Genomic DNA, 16393 nt, shown 5'->3' with positions numbered 1-16393 from the left:
AGGTGTGCATGACAACTGACAGTGGGAGCAACATGATAAAAGCATTTGCGCTTGAACAACTGGATCCGCCTGCTTTGAACACAGACTTCAACTCGCCATCGGTAAGTGTGACATTGGATAATTAAAGTGCAACAAAAAAGTTATGTTCAGGCCAGCTAATATGTTAGTAGTTGTGTCATTCTGCCAATCCAACAGCAAATAACCACAGGCTGTTTTAATTATAACAACATTAACTAAATTAATACATTTTCAATCAAAATTATTATATAAATTACATATTCAAACAGCTAGTGGTCAAACATTCCTAAACAATAGAATAGACAGAGGGAGAAGAAGAGAGATTTGTCTGTAGCACAGACTGAGCTCAGTCTACACACTCGCCAGCTCTCAACAGAGTCCCCAACCAGGTGGGGATCAAGACAGAAGATGATAGAACGAATCCTGGAACAAGAAAAGGCCATAGCCCGAGTCCTGGCCTCAGAGAAGAAAAGCAGGCACCTGCTGCTCAACTATCAGGATATTGATGTGTTGGAGTCAGTGAACAAAGCCATAGGCCCACTACAGGAATTCACTGACATGCTGTCTGGAGAGAACTACGTCAGCATCTCATACCTCAAGCCTGTGCTAAACCTGTTCAACAGCAGCCTCCTGTAGCCAGAGGAAGGTGAGGGCACGCTCACAAAGAAAATCAAGAGTGCCACACTACAGTATCTCAACAACAAGTACGAAGATCCTTTCACATTTGAACTCCTTGATATACCCTCGCTGGTGGATCCCTGGTTCAGGACAACATATAAAGCAGATGACAAGATTGAGAGCATCAGACAAAGAGCTGTTTTGGAGCTGAAGTCTCTGCTAGCTGAGGAAAGCACACGTCACCCTGGCACAACTGTGCACCAAGAAGAAGAAAGTGAACCTGTGTCTAAGAAGGGCAAGAAAACACTTGCAAGCTTCTTCAAGAAGACAGTGCTGTCTGGCCCACAGTCAGAGGAGGACAACATCAAAATTGAGTTGTCAAGTTACTTGATGATGTCCCCTGACACAGACCCAGACAGACCCACTTGAGTGGTGGAGTCTCCATGAGGCCAAGACTGAGTAAGCTTGCTTAAAAAGTACTTGTGCATTCCTGCTACAAGTGCCCCTTCAGAGAGGGTCTTTAGCACAGGTGGGAACATTCTGAAATGTCACAGGGCATGCCTCAAGCCAGAGTCATTAGACAGGCTTGTGTTCCTCGCCAGAAACTTGTGAAGAACAAAGTAAAGGAAGATATTTTGTTTGACAGAATATTTAATTTATTATTGTGCAAATTCTTCTTAGGGATACATGTTTTCATTCTTAATTTTTTATTTCATTTGCATACAATGATGACAGCCTGGCAAGCAGTGTGGTTCATTTGTTTTGCACAAATAGGCCTTGAGGCCTTGTATATTTAGTTTTTTTAATAAAGAAAATTCAAATAAGAATTATGTCTTGGTCTTTAGAGAAAAACAAGAGAAATCGATATATATTGTGAATTGTCCAAAAATGTAGATAGGCCATATTGCCCAGCCCTACCCCCCCCCCCCCCCCCCCCCCCCCCCCCCCCCCCCCCCCCCCCCCCCCCCCCCCCCCCCCCCCCCCCCCCCCCCCCGCCCCTTTGTCCTCAGAACAGACTCAATTCGTCAGGGCATGGATTCTACAAGGTATCGAAAGCGTTCCACAGGGATGCTGGCCCATGTTGACTCCAATGCTTCCCACAGTAGTGTCAAGTTGGCTGGATGTCCTTTGGGTGGTGGACCATTCTTAATACATACAGGAAACTGTTGTGTGGAAAAACCCAGCAGCGCTGTAGTTGTTGACACAAACCAGTGCGTCTGGCACCTACTACCATACCCCATTGAAAGGCACTTTAAAAATGTTGCCTTGCCCTTTTACCCTCTGAATGGCAGACATACACAATCCATATCTCAGTTGTCTCAAGGCTTAAAAGTCCTTCTTTAACCTGTCTCCTCCCTTTCATCTCCACTGATTGAAATGGATTTAACAAGTGACATCAATAAGGGATCATAGCTTTCAACTGGATTTGCCTGGTCAGTCTACGTCATGGAAGAGCAGGTGTTCTTAATGTTTTGTATACTCAGTGTATGCTTGAGTTGTTTGACTATGTCAAGAAAAAAAACATCTGAGAATAACAATAGGTTTCTCAGCTTAGCTGTGAACCCCTAAATATTGGTAAAGTAAGCAAGAATTTCCTTTATTTTTCGGCATAAGACCTGACTAATTCTCACTTCAAACATTGTTTTTAATAGGCTAAATTGCACACTCTTAACATGTGTTCTTGCAATTTGTAGTCTATGACATTTCAGGTTTAGATATGATCATTTATCACTAAGTAGCTTGGATGTAGTGATCTACTTTTCAAAGTAACTAAAGTTAAGTACTATAGTTTAATGGTAGCATTGGTGCAGCTTAACTTCTTTTATTGTAAAGTAATTGGTACCTTGGTAAAATATTTATTCAGAGTAGCTTCCACAACACCTGTGCGGTTAGATTGTTGTTCTCACATCACTTGTTAGTTCGTTGTTCTCACATCACCTATCATGATGTGCGCACATGCTGCACTCCTCTCACTCATGTGACTCAGCTGCCTGCTGCACCACTTTCTCAACACACACACGCCCCACTCTGGCCTGCCCCCTCCACTCACTAACTCACTCAGCAACAGCCTGCCTCACTGCCTGATAGTCAGCAGCAGGTCAGTGAAATACATTTATGCTTTTAAATGCCTTGGTGGCTGAGGTGTAATTTAGAAGGGGTCCTTTGGACGTCCCCACCCCATTAAAGTCAAAATGTAAAATGTTTAAGGTTAGGTTTAGGTAAGGGTTAAGGTTAAGGTAGGGACGTCCCAAGGATCCCATATAGAACTGACCAATTTAGAAGTACCCCAAAAACCCGCAACTCATACATTTTCATCAGCGGCATCGTTATCAAAGTAGCCCAATTTGACGGGAAAATCACAGACATGGAAACCCTCCGATGTTCTCTGAAAAGTGTTTACCTCTATTGTGTTTGAGGCAAAGATGTACTGCATTATTTTCTAATTAATTTCTCAACACAAATTATACTGCACCCTTCCCCCTTTAGAACTTACTTCACAAACAAACATCTTTACTTTAAAGTAAGAAACTCTACCCCACCCCATGTGGAAGGTCACAGGCATACCAAAGCAAAGATGTGTCAAACTGTTCCCTACATACCTGGTAGTTCCTGAGATCAGCGATTTTCTCGTGCTGCACAGCCGAGTCGCTCCAGATGAGGTTGGCTGTCTCGTCCTCATCTCGGGTTTTCAGGAAGACCATTTCATTGATCGCTATCCGAACTGGAAAACATAACATAATTGAATAGTCACTAAATTAGTCAAGTCATTAACCACTGGTCACACCACATAATTTCAACGTGGATAATTGGGAAATATTTGGTTGAGAAGTTGATTCAAAGAGATCCCACTCAAAAAGACAGCCAAAAATGTGTTGAATTTCCAATATGTTATCAATATGCTTTCAAACCATTTAAAAGCACAGCAAAGTCCAAATGGGAATACAATGTCAGATATCTTTTTTATTTGTACAACAGATTGTGTTATCACTTTAGAGACAAATTTTTTTATTTTATTTTTTATTTCACCTTTATTTAACCAGGTAGGCTAGTTGAGAACAAGTTCTCATTTACAACTGCGACCTGGCCAAGATAAGGCATAGCAGTGTGAACAGAAAACACAGAGTTACACATGGAGTAAACAATTAACAAGTCAATAACACAGTAGAAAAAAGGGGAGTCTATATATACATTGTGTGCAAAAGGCATGAGAAGGTAGGCAAATAATTACAATTATGCAGATTAACACTGGAGTGATAAATGATCAGATGGTTATGTACAGGTAGAGATATTGGTGTGCAAAAGAGCAGAAAAATAAATAAATAAAAACAGTATGGGGATGAGGTAGGTGAAAATGGGTGGGCTATTTACCAATAGACTATGTACAGCTGCAGCGATCGGTTAGCTGCTCAGATAGCAGATGTTTGAAGTTGGTGAGGGAGATAAAAGTCTCCAACTTCAGCGATTTTTGCAATTCGTTCCAGTCACAGGCAGCAGAGAACTGGAACGAAAGGCGGCCAAATGAGGTGTTGGCTTTAGAGATGATCAGTGAGATACACCTGCTGGAGCGCGTGCTACGGATGGGTGTTGCCATCGTAACCAGTGAACTGAGATAAGGCGGAGCTTTACCTAGCATGGACTTGTAGATGACCTGGAGCCAGTGGGTCTGGCGACGAATATGTAGCGAGGGCCAGCCGACTAGAGCATACAAGTCGCAGTGGTGGGTGGTATAAGGTGCTTTAGTGACAAAACGGATGGCACTGTGATAAACTGCATCCAGTTTGCTGAGTAGAGTGTTGGAAGCAAATGATCTGGATTGCAGTTGAGATCACATTAAAAGTACATGGTGCATGTGATCAATGCCGTTCGAGATTCAGCACAGATTATTACAGCAATTGTGAAGACCTCCACAGACCTGCGACGAGCTATCCATGCTATCCTGAACATGCACGCTACACATAAGAAGAAATGTATAGTTACAGTAACCTCTAAATGTGGCCATGGATGTTACTCATTTTAAGGTTGAATGTTACATTTGTTTGTAAAATAGCCTTTATTTTAGGCTATTTAATGTATTACAAAAGTAACATTGAATTGTGTTTGGTTGACAAGGCAACCAAATATCAACATTTAAAGGAGATGTATTTGCTGCTTGGATAGTTCCATGTGTGCAACTGACTTAGTCTGGCTTTAATTCCAGTTTGTCTACAAATGAATAATCAAAATGTTCATTCACGTCTCCATCTCAACCAAAGATCAAAATAAAAAAATTGGACTAAATCAAAACATTAAATGCAGTTTGATTACTTTTTTCTAATCCAATGTATTTTCTACCTAGATTCCACGTCACAATACGTTGACAAATGACATAAAACAATGTTGATTCAACCAGTTTGTGCCCAGTGGGTAGACATTCATCTCACTAATAATAAGTAGGTTATCTCTATTCATATATTTTTTTTTACTTCAGTAATGCATCTCAGGCTCTATTTTTGGCTGGTGATAGAGGTTCAAGTGTCAAATGCAAGTGAGTTTGCAATTTCATAATGTAAAAACTGGAGCACTGGCATTTTCCACCACTTATGCCAGGCTCAGCAATTTACACTAAGGTGGGAGGGGAGGCAATATTTAAGGTGTGTCCTTAAAAACAAGCGCAAAAGTGACAATTTCATGCAGTGCTGAAGGGAAGTTTCAAGACCCACTATGTCTTAACAGTATGTATTACTAGTCTTAACGTATGGATTTCGAGAGCGGAAGTGCAGCCTATCCAGTCAATCGAACAAGAGATGTGCCTTTTGTGCCGGTGAATCTCGTATTTAGAAACAAAAAAGCAATTGGTTTTCCCCCATTTCGTTTAATTTGATTAAAAACCAAGCATAGCCTACCCTCTCCTTAATTCGCATAGGTGCATCTTTTTATTCTGGGCATGCATTAGCTAAGTAGCCTATGAATAAAGGGGTTTTATTCATAGGTTTTTGCCCTCATGCTTTTTCATGATTCACAATTGACATACCTGCATACTTCATTTCGCTAGTTAAAGTAAGCTATCCGTCCAAAGAGCGCCCCTCGTCCGATTACCAAAGACGCTGTCCTCAAAAACTATTCAGTGCTCCTATAATGCCATATCAACGGCACATTCTTTTTGAGAATGTGCCTTGCACATAGGAAAAGATACAATTCACAGGAGCCTAGTATTTTGTATAGACGTGTGAATGTTACGGGCAAAGACATTTAAGGCCTGGGTGTGCACACAGTGCCATAGAACGAGGGATGTGATTTATGATATGATTATTCTGACCCCATCCTATTTAGAAATAGCGTTGTTGTTTTACAAAACAGATTGCTTGTTTTTGTTTCATTTGATTAAAAACCAAGCTTAGTCTCCCCTCAAGTTTGGGAAAAGCAAAACAGTGAGCGGACATCCCCTTTTAATCATTATTTTTGCCAGCTCCTGTTATTATTTTGCCCATCATGAAACGAGAGATGCAATGATTCACCGTCCTTGGCTTTATGGTGAGAATGTCCATGGCTCGCATGCAATGCATTTTAGGAGTCATCTGCTATTTCTAGATTTTTTTTAAAGTAAATTTTTTTTTTATTTAACCTTTATTTAACTAGGCAAATCAGTTAAGAACAAATTCTTATTTGTAATGACAGCCTACCGGGGAACAGTGGGTTAACTGCCTTGTTTGGGGGCAGAACGACAGATTTTCACCTTGTCAGCCCAGGGATTTGATCCAGCAACCTTTCGGTTACTGGCCCAACGCTCTAACCACTAGGCTACCTGTGCGAATGCAATCAATAAGATCCTTCCATGATGTTTATAAAACATACTTAATTTGAGCCGGATCCTGTTCCTCTCAGATTTGACTTTGTTTGTTCCTGCACCTATTTGCCTGGATCCGGTACCCCTCGCAGCATGATTTATTAATTGTTGTTACACTGTTCGCACTGTAGATATTCTAATAAAAGCGATCAGCTTTCAAGTTGCCTCCTCGTTAAAACTCCCGCCCCCCAGAAAGACCATCATTGGCGGTGATCCTTCTGTATAATGATCCTATTATGCAACACTGATTCCAGACCTGCTCTTATCTGTAAAAAGAGGTTATGGGGAGGGCTGGTGGGGTAAGTAACTGATCTTGACACAGGTCTTGGTCAGCTAGTGAACACGTCACGTAGCCTAGTCTAGTCTTCTGCCTACTGAATTTGAATCGTGGGAAAGCCAAATGAAAAATGTAATCAAACTCAATTGCCTTTTCTTATTCATTTTTTAAGTCCAAAAATCCTAAGTAAGATGGTGAATCAAACCCAGAACGAGCCAGAGAACTGTTAGTGTCGAAGGAGAGCAGTGAGAGACAAACTGTTCCTGATGGCGATGCCTTAGCTAGCAGCGCTGCTAATCCCGCCAGTTCAGCATCACCACCGGCACCTCCACTAGCTAGTAGGGCTACTAGCGAGCCAGACTCAGCAGGAGAGGGAGACGGGGAGCTGGGGGGAGGGGGGCAGTGCATCCACCGACAAAGTGCTCAGAGCAAGTGCAATTTGAAGTTCAAGAACAAGCAAACGTATAACCCCTGGCGTGTCATGTAGAATTCAAAGTTGGGCATGCAAAAAGGTAGGGAGCTTGGGTCTAGAAACGTCTGTAGGGATTAAACTAGCAAATGCGTGGGTACATTGATATCCTATGCCTCAGGCAGACTCCAATCAAAAAAAAAAAAAAAAAAAAAAAAAAAAAAGAGCCATCAGAAAAAAGGTTTGTGAACATGCCCGAACCAGGGCGCATTTGGTGGCAGCAAACCTTGTAGACAAAGCTAAAAAGGACACCCTGGTTATAGTTAAAACTTCTTGGAACTCTATTGTCATTTTTGGGAAAAAACATTCCCGTTTTAAACGGGATATTTTGTCAGGAAAAGATGCTAGAATATGCATATAATTGACACTCTAACGTTTCCAAAACTGTAAAGATATTGTCTGTGAGTATAACAGAACTGATGTTGCAAGCGAAAGCCTGAGAAAAATCCAATCCGGAAGTGCCCCAGGTTTTGAAAGCGCTGCGTTCCAATGACTCCCGATTTGGCTGTGAATGTACCATCAACGAGCTTACGCTTTCTACGTATTCCCCAAGGTGTCTACAGCATTGTGACGTAGTTTTACGCATTTCTGTTGAAGAATAGCCGTATGCGGGCACATTGCGTAAGTGGTCACATGGTGGCTCCGAGAGAGATTCTCGCGTAAAGTACAGAGGTAGCCATTACTCCAATCGGTCCTAGAGAAAAAGGAATTGTCCCGACGGATATATTATCGAATAGATATTAGAAAAACACCTTGAGGATGGATTCTAAACAACGTTTGCCATGTCTCTGTCGATATTATGGAACTAATTTGAAAAAAATGTAGGCGTTGTGGTGACCGCAATTTCCGGGCGATTTCTCAGCCAAACGTGAAGAACAAACGGATCTGTTTCGCCTACAAAAATAATATTTTGGGAAAAAATGAACTTTGGCTATCTACCTGGGAGTCTTGTGAGTGAAAACATCCGAAGTTCAGGGCCTCACGGGTGGCGCAGTGGTTAAGGGCGCTGTACTGCAGCGCCAGCTGTGCCATCAGTGTCCCTGGGTTCGTGCCCAGGCTCTGTCGTAACCGGCTGCGACCGGGAGGTCCGTGGGGCGACGCACAATTGGCCTAGCGTCGTCCGGGTTAGGGAGGGATTGGTCGGTAGGGATCTCCTTGTCTCATCGCGCACCAGCGACTCCTGTGGCGGGCCGGGCGCAGTGCGCGCTAGCCAAGGTTGCCAGGTGCACGGTGTAGCCTCCGACACATTGGTGCGGCTGGCTTCCGGGTTGGATGTGCGCTGTGTTAGGCAGTACGGCTGGTTGGGTTGTGTATCGGAGGACGCATGACATTCAGCCTTCGTCTCTCCCGAGCCCGTACGGGAGTTGTAGCAATGAGACAAGATAGTAGCTACTACAACAATTGGATACCACGAAATTGGGTAGAAAAAAGGGGTAAAATTCAACAAAAAAAAAAACATCTGAAGTTCATCTTAGGTAAATGATTTAATTTGATTGCTTTTCTGATTTCCGTGACAAGGTTACCTGCTGCTAGCAAGGTATAATGCTATGCTAGGCTATTATAAACTTACAAAAATGTTTGTTGGCTGATTAACAAAAGGCTCAATATATTGTGTCTCAATATATTTCATTTGTGATTTTCATGAATAGGAATATTTTCTAGGGATATTTATGTCCGCTGCGTTATGTTAATTAGTTTCAGGCGATGATTACGCTCCCGGATCCGGGATGGGTAGTATCAAGAGGTTTTAACACTCAAAATGAAGAAAATAGACACTACAGCCTTAGAAGGTCACAGCCTCAGGCCTGCTCATGGCTTTGAGCAAGAAATTGACACTCAGGAGTTAAATGGACTTGACATGGGGAAAGTCATTATGGAAGGTTTTGAAAAATAAGGTAGGACATTTTTCTGTACTGTGAAGGTAATCTGAATATGTGCTTCCTATTATCACATAGGCAGAAGTGGGGCAAAAAAGTATTTAGTCAGCCACCAATTGTGCAAGTTCTCCCACTTAAAAAGATGAGACGGCTGTAATTTTCATCATAGAAACACTTCAACTATGACAGACAAAATGAGAAAAAAAATCCAGAAAATCAAATTTTTTTAAGGATTTTTCATGAATTTATTTGCAAATTATGGTGGAAAAAAGTATTTGGTCAATAACAAAAGTTTATCTCAATGCTTTGTTATATACCCTTTGTTGGCAATGACAGAGGTCAAACATTTTCTGTAAGTCTTCACAAGGTTTTCACACACTGTTGCTGGTATTTTGGCCCATTCCTCCATGCAGATCTCCTCTAGAGCAGTGATGTTTTGGGGCTGTTGCTGGGCAACAAGGACTTTCAACTCCCTTCAAAGATTTTCTATGGGGTTGAGATCTGGAGACTGGCTAGGCCACTCCAGGACCTTAAAATGCTTCTTACGAAGCCACTCCTTCGTTGCCCGGGCGGTGTGTTTGGGATCATTGTCATGCTGAAAGACCCAGCCAGGTTTCATCTTCAATGCCCTTGCTGATGGAAGGAGGTTTTCACTCAAAATCTCACGATACATGGCCCCATTCATTCTTTCCTTTACACGGATCAGTCGTCCTGGTCCCTTTGCAGAAAAACAGCCCCAAAGCATGATGTTTCCACCCCCATGCTTCACAGTAGGTATGGTGTTCTTTGGATGCAACTAAGCATTCTTTGTCCTCCAAACACGACGAGTTGAGATATTTACCAAAAAGTTCTATTTTGGTTTCATCTGACCATATGACATTCTCCCAATCTTCTTCTGGATCATCCAAATGCTCTCTAGCAAACTTCAGACGGGCCTGGACATGTACTGGCTTAAGCAGGGGGACACGTCTGGCACTGCAGGATTTGAGTCCCTGGCGGCGTAGTGCGTTACTGATGGTAGGCTTTGTTACTTTGGTCCCAGCTCTCTGCAGGTCATTCACTAGGTCCCCCTGTATGGTTCTGGGATTTTTGCTCACCGTTCTTGTGATCATTTTGACCCCACGGGGTGAGATCTTGCGTGGAGCCCCAGATCGAGGGAGATTATCAGTGGTCTTGTATGTCTTCCATTTCCTAATAATTGCTCCCACAGTTGATTTCTTTAAAACAAGCTGCTTACCTATTGCAGTTTCAGTCTTCCCAGCCTGGTGCAGGTCTACAATTTTGTTTCTGGTGTCCTTTGACAGCTCTTTGGTCTTGGTCATAGTGGAGTTTGGACTGTTTGAGGTTGTGAACAGGTGTCTTTTATACTGATAACAAGTTCAAACAGGTGTCATTAATACAGGTAACGAGTGGAGGACAGAGGAGCCTCTTAAAGAAGAAGTTACAGGTCTGTGAGAGCCAGAAATCTTGCTTGTTTGTAGGTGACCAAATACTTATTTTCCACCATAATCTGCAAATAAATTCATTAAAAATCCTACAATGCGATAAAATGTAAGGTAAAAGGTAAAAGGTAAAATGTATTTCAAATACATGTAGATACATTTGCATCTTTACTAAAATGCATGTAACGCCTTAAAATGTATTCCAGAGATGCTTGTACTAGGGTAGTGACAAATGGACCAAAAATAATTACATTTAAACTGCATTTTTTTGGGGGGGGTTCCAATAAAACTATAAGAAAAATTCATAAATTTCACCGGAATTCAGTTGCGCTGCTGCCAACGACATAGTGGTGGAGAGTTTAACTCCTTGCACGTCAACTCCCGGGCTCGTCTTCCATTTCTGAGTGTCAAGATTAGATTCCACTAGGAATCGATTTGGCAGATTCAGTATTTTTGGAACGGAGGAGACTGATTTGTACTTCCGAGAACACAAACACTCGCATCTTTCATGGCGAGCTAGCGAGGGACAGAGAGAGGGGAGGGGCACCATATAGGCAGGTCGGCCACCAGGCAGAGAGTCAGAAACGTGCACTAGGCCTATCTATGGGCAATGGAATGCTGTATCTTGCAATTTCATGGCTTGCAATGTCTCACAACTTCAGTAAAGCAGGGTATATCTATGAATAGGCTAGGATATTCTACACGTAAAAGAGACAGGTGAGTCCAAACAGTTGCAAAACGAAACAAGAGTTTCTATTGGACAAATTCAAAAATGTCCCTCCTCGTTTTCTGCCGTTAGATTCTATTTTAAGAAACGTTTTGCAACAGAATCTGCGTATTGAATACGCCCCCAGGCGAGCCAGTGCGAGTAAAAAAGTCAGATGGAACAGAGTACATCGGCATTTTAACTTCATAGATTTATCCGGTGGTAACTTGTGGAATAGACACCGGGAATGCGGTTATTTATTTATTCATTTTTTTACCCCTTTTTCTCCCCAATTTCATGGTATCCAATTGTTGTAGTAGCTACTATCTTGTCTCATTGCTACAACTCCCGTACGGGCTCGGGAGAGACGAAGGCTGAATGTCATGCGTCCTCCGATACACAACCCAACCAGCCGTACTGCCTAACACAGCGCACATCCCAACCCGGAAGCCAGCCGCACCAATGTGTCGGAGTTTACACCGTGCACCTGGCTAGCGCGCACTGCGCCCGGCCCGCCACAGGAGTCGCTGGTGCGCGATGAGATAAGGAGATCCCTACCGACCAATCCCTCCCTAACCCGGACGACGCTAGGCCAATTGTGCGTCGCCCCACGGACCTCCCGGTCGCGGCCGGTTACGACAGTGCCTGGGCGCGAACCCAGGGACTCTGATGGCACAGCTGGCGCTGCAGTAACCACTGCGCCATGGGGAATGCGGTTTTAACCAATCAGCTTTCAGGATTAGACCCACCCGTTGTATAAAGTTGTATAAGTGAGTGCACTCGCTCTGTCTGCCATTCTATGGTGAGTATGCAGTTTATTGCACTGTGGGCCACTTTATAGTTTACTGTCAATGTTAGCATACTAGAACTTTATTGTGTAGCAGAGTATAGACTGCAGATGTATTCTGCTATTGTCATTTATTTCCTCTTATACTGCAAAATCCTTCTAGTTAGATGTAATAGATGCCGATTACATACAGCATATCATTTAAAGTCAGTATTGTATTCACATCTGTGTGAAGCCATATTTCATTTCGTTTACATTGCATACTGTAGTAAGCTAAGCTGATTAAGCTTTTATACTGCATGCATCTTCTAGTCATAATTGTATATCATTCCTTTTTCTATTGCTTGTAGAACCACATCCTACAGTTCATTAAAGAACCTTAAAGAGTAGCAGTGTGTGGTTCATGCTGGTGAGGTGACAAGCCAATTAAGACAGCATCCATAGTGCTCTACCCGGCAGCCTTGTAGTGATTCAATATATCCAACCTAGCTTAGGTATCTGAACACAGGTTACCCATGCCCTATTTTACAAAAAAGATAAATAAATGGCCCATAATATATTCAAATCCCAGTGGAAACCCGAAGTATGAGAGATAGGTAGCTGGCGCACTTAGACATTAATCCAATGACCGACTGACTATTCATTATTCAGTGACTAATTAAAAATTCATATGCCATAACGAAACAACGTATTTATTCATTTCTTGAAAGCTTTGGCAAACCTGGAGATGCTGGACCTAATGTTGCGTAATTGCACTTTAACAAGTACAAATCTTTCCAATGTGACTGTGACAGTCCAATTACACTGGAATGTCTAATGGCATTCAGCTAACCTAAAGCAAAAAACAATGTGGGTTTGTCTGTTCCCTTTGATCCACTGCAGTGACTGACATACAATCCCATCAGTAACTCTTATTGTTGTTATGGTAGGATGTTGAAATTAAACTAAGGTGTGGTTCAATAGCTCTATTTACATAAAGCTTTGGCATCCATTTCTATGGGAAGCATTACAAAAACAAAAATATATGTCCAACTGTATAGTGTATCCTGTTTCTAAATGTGTATACATATTTGAAAGTATTGAAAGGGATAGACAGAAATGAGCTGGGAGAACATAGTGTGAAGACCGGTGGGGCCAGGATTCGATCCCTCGCTGGCAGGGGGATTGCATATATGCCAAGGGCCGCAGCCTTAACGGCTCCACCAATATTATGTTCCATCTTTCATCATTACCTTTAATGATATACATTTTGAACAGGTGCAAGATTAGCTCTAGTAGAAATGCTTAGTCCATCTGGTCCTTCATGTTAATTTGCTACACTAGACACCCGCTATGGCTACAATATGGCCAGAATGAGAGTCTCTGCACAGCTAGAGAACAGATTCACAGCACGACTTACAACTACAGTACCCACCACAACATCCCTCTACCCATCAACCTCTCTCTGTGTTGCTGACTCCATACTTTAGTAGGTGGTGGGTTCACCCCTGAGATACCATCACCCAATTTACAGAATACTTGAAAAGTGCTTACTCAGCTCTTTTACCTGCCTTGGAAAAATCCACTGCCAGGTTAAATTACTTCACTTGAGAATGTACTGAATTGTCTTGGATATTTTTTCGAAGGCTTGACTCAATGAGTTATTGTTTTTTTAGAGTTTCAAAAACAAATGCAATGTTCAAATGGTCTGCCAAATCAGATAGTTCAATTAATGTTTTCCTTACATTTACTGTGGCTTTTTGGGTCACCACTTAACACTAGCCAGCGATTACACTAGCCAGAAACATAGGCTTTGTTTACTTGATGAGTCACAAGAAAAGTCCCGTTTTAGGTGGGTCACTCCATAAAAAGTTAGGCAACCACTGAGCGAGAGTTCACCTGAATATGAGAAACTGTCTATAGGATCACATTCATTTGCTTTGAATTTTCCCTATAATTTAAAGATGAAGCTAACATCACAAATCAGTGGCTTTGTGGTTATCGTGTCCACCCTGAGATTGGAAGGTTGGAAGTTCGATCCCCAGCCGAGTCTTACCAAAGACTGTAAAAATGGGACCCGATGCATCTCTGCTTGGCACTTAGCATTAAGAAGATATATTAGGAGTAAGGCCCTGCGATAGATAGACTAGCATCCTGTCCAGGTGGTGTACTTGTACATCAAGCTGCCTCATGCTACAGAAACAGGAGACAGGCTCCTGCTCCTATGAGCCATTCTGGCCCGCTCGTGCAAGGCAACTTAACATCACAACACAAAGCACAATATTCCCTCGTACCGATTTCATATTTGGTGCCAGCCACGTTGGCCGTAATGGTCCCCTTCTTCTTCTTGGTGCGGACCTTCCTTCTCCCACTGATCTGGTGGGAGTCCGCAGATGGCCCGTTCATGAGGGATGGTCCTTGATCCTCTGAAGGAGGGAGCCACAGTACAAGATTAGCTACAGTACAGGGGTGAATTCACTACGAACCAAAAAAAGCTAACGGGCAGAAACTCTAGTTTTCGATGCAAAACTTTTTGCTACGATGTGCACTAATTAATAACCCCAGTACATGGTGGGAGGATAGGATGTAGTGATTGGTTGGTTGGATATTCATACAGCTATTGTCTACAGTCCAGTTGTGACTCAAATGGATGCAAACGGACATACAAAAGGAAAAGAGAAAGGAGGCCCTGCTCTGTTATGCTGGAGGTGACCCTGCTATTATTATTCGCTGGGCGTGCATACATACTAGACTATATCTATATCTATATATGTGTGTGTGTGTGTGTGTGTGTGTGTGTGTGTGTGTGTGTGTGTGTGTGTGTGTGTGTGTGTGTGAGAGAGAGAGAGAGAGAGAGAGAGAGAGAGAGAGAGAGAGAGAGATAGAGGAGGGCATCTCAGCTCTGAGGTAATTGGCCGTGTCAGGCCTGGAGAGTAGAGGTGTCATACTCACCTCCATCGTCAGGGGGAGAGGGCATCTCACGGGCCAGGGGATCAAAGGGGGGAACGGAGCACTCTGCCAGGCTAGCGGCCGAGGGGACACCGGGCAGGGCCCTCCAGAGACACTACTTATGTCTTCCCTGTCTGGACAAATTTGGTTACGGCAGCACAGAGCGGGATCATCTGAGCACTAGCCTCTCCTCTTCCCTCAGTCTGGTCATGAAGGTAGAGAAGAGGGGACCGCAGAGGGGGGAGGTAGAGGTAGAGGGGGGGGGGGGACCGAGGAGTGGGACTCCTCCTTAGAATTCAGCCGAGCCACAGTGCGTTTAGAGCCCGCAGAGAAAGTGATGGATGTGTCGGGTGTCTAGTGCCTGTGGAGGAAGAGAAGAAGAATACTTTTTTTACAGCCAAGGTTGAGGAGGAGGAGAATAACTGCTGCTTGGCTCCATGCATGCTTTGCTCTTTGCTGCCCTGGACAACCTTTCGATGTGCAGCACGCACAGATCTCACACTATATAAATCAATCTGACACGAAGCACTGTGTCCTAAATGGAACCTTATTCCCCATGTAGTGCAGTACTTTTGACGAGGGCACATATGGTCCATAGTAGTGCACAATGCAGGGAATAGGGTGTCATTTGGGACACATCCGAAGCATTGCTATGGAATGAGTTCACTGTGACAGAGCTTCACTGTATGGAGCTGCGTGACTGAATACTGCACCCCTCTGGCGCTATAGCAGACGTACAGTCATGTAGTAATTAATGCAATTCCGTAATCACAACTAGCCCATATACAGGACAGCTGCATGGGAGAGTCATTAAATATTAATGCGGCTGTCAAATAAAAGGGTTTCAGGCTTGTCCCTCTTCTCTCTCCACGTCTCGTGATCGTGCCATCTGTGCCCGTTAATGGCTTGAGTGAACACAATCAGATGCAACTGTTGTTGAAAAGTAAAAGGAGGCTATCAAAATATCTGTAGCTCATTTTCTTATTTTGTATGGTGTCAATTGTGATCAACAGTATATTTTTCGATTAACCAAAAAAATGCCACTGTAGAGATCAACAGTAGCCTGTTGTGGTCATATTGTGAAATGCTCTTTAAGTGATTCACACGTTTGCCTATACAATACAGAAAGAACAACACAAACACACACACACACACACACAGACACACACACACTACCAGCCAGCTAAAGCAAAGCAGTTCCATTGATTCCATCAAAGTCAGCGTAATAAATTAAAATGGGAAAACAATCCAATCACATTACTCAATCACTCAATAACTCCCGGTCACTTCTATCCAAACAACGGGTTGCTGTGCTCTCTTCCCTCTATTCACAGTGAGGATGGAGAGTGTGCAGCGGGGGAGAGAGAAAGGATGAGCTGAACTGCTGACACTACCGCTCCCCCTGGGTGTTGTAGTCTACTGTTCTCTGTTTCTACTGAGAGATAGC

At 43.1% G+C, this 16393-nt stretch overlaps 1 protein-coding gene across 1 annotated transcript in view; it reads right to left on the bottom strand.

Moving 5' to 3' along the window:
• Positions 1–15182, bottom strand: part of LOC139406907 (tubulin tyrosine ligase-like family, member 7) — a 209828-nt gene extending 194646 nt beyond the window's left edge. The window contains exons 1-3 of the mRNA XM_071150057.1: positions 14950–15182; positions 14292–14423; positions 3237–3358 (exon numbers count right to left, since the gene is read on the bottom strand). Coding sequence (XP_071006158.1) covers positions 3237–3358; positions 14292–14423; positions 14950–14974 — 279 coding nt within the window. The 5' untranslated portion in view covers positions 14975–15182. The remainder of the gene's footprint in view (positions 1–3236; positions 3359–14291; positions 14424–14949) is intronic.
• Between the last annotated feature and the right edge of the window lie 1211 nt (positions 15183–16393).

This window comes from Oncorhynchus clarkii, chromosome 4 (genome assembly GCF_045791955.1).
Source record: "Oncorhynchus clarkii lewisi isolate Uvic-CL-2024 chromosome 4, UVic_Ocla_1.0, whole genome shotgun sequence".
NCBI lineage: Eukaryota > Metazoa > Chordata > Actinopteri > Salmoniformes > Salmonidae > Oncorhynchus > Oncorhynchus clarkii.
Note: the sequence above shows the minus strand (reverse complement) of the source record. Positions and strands in the feature narration are given on the sequence as shown.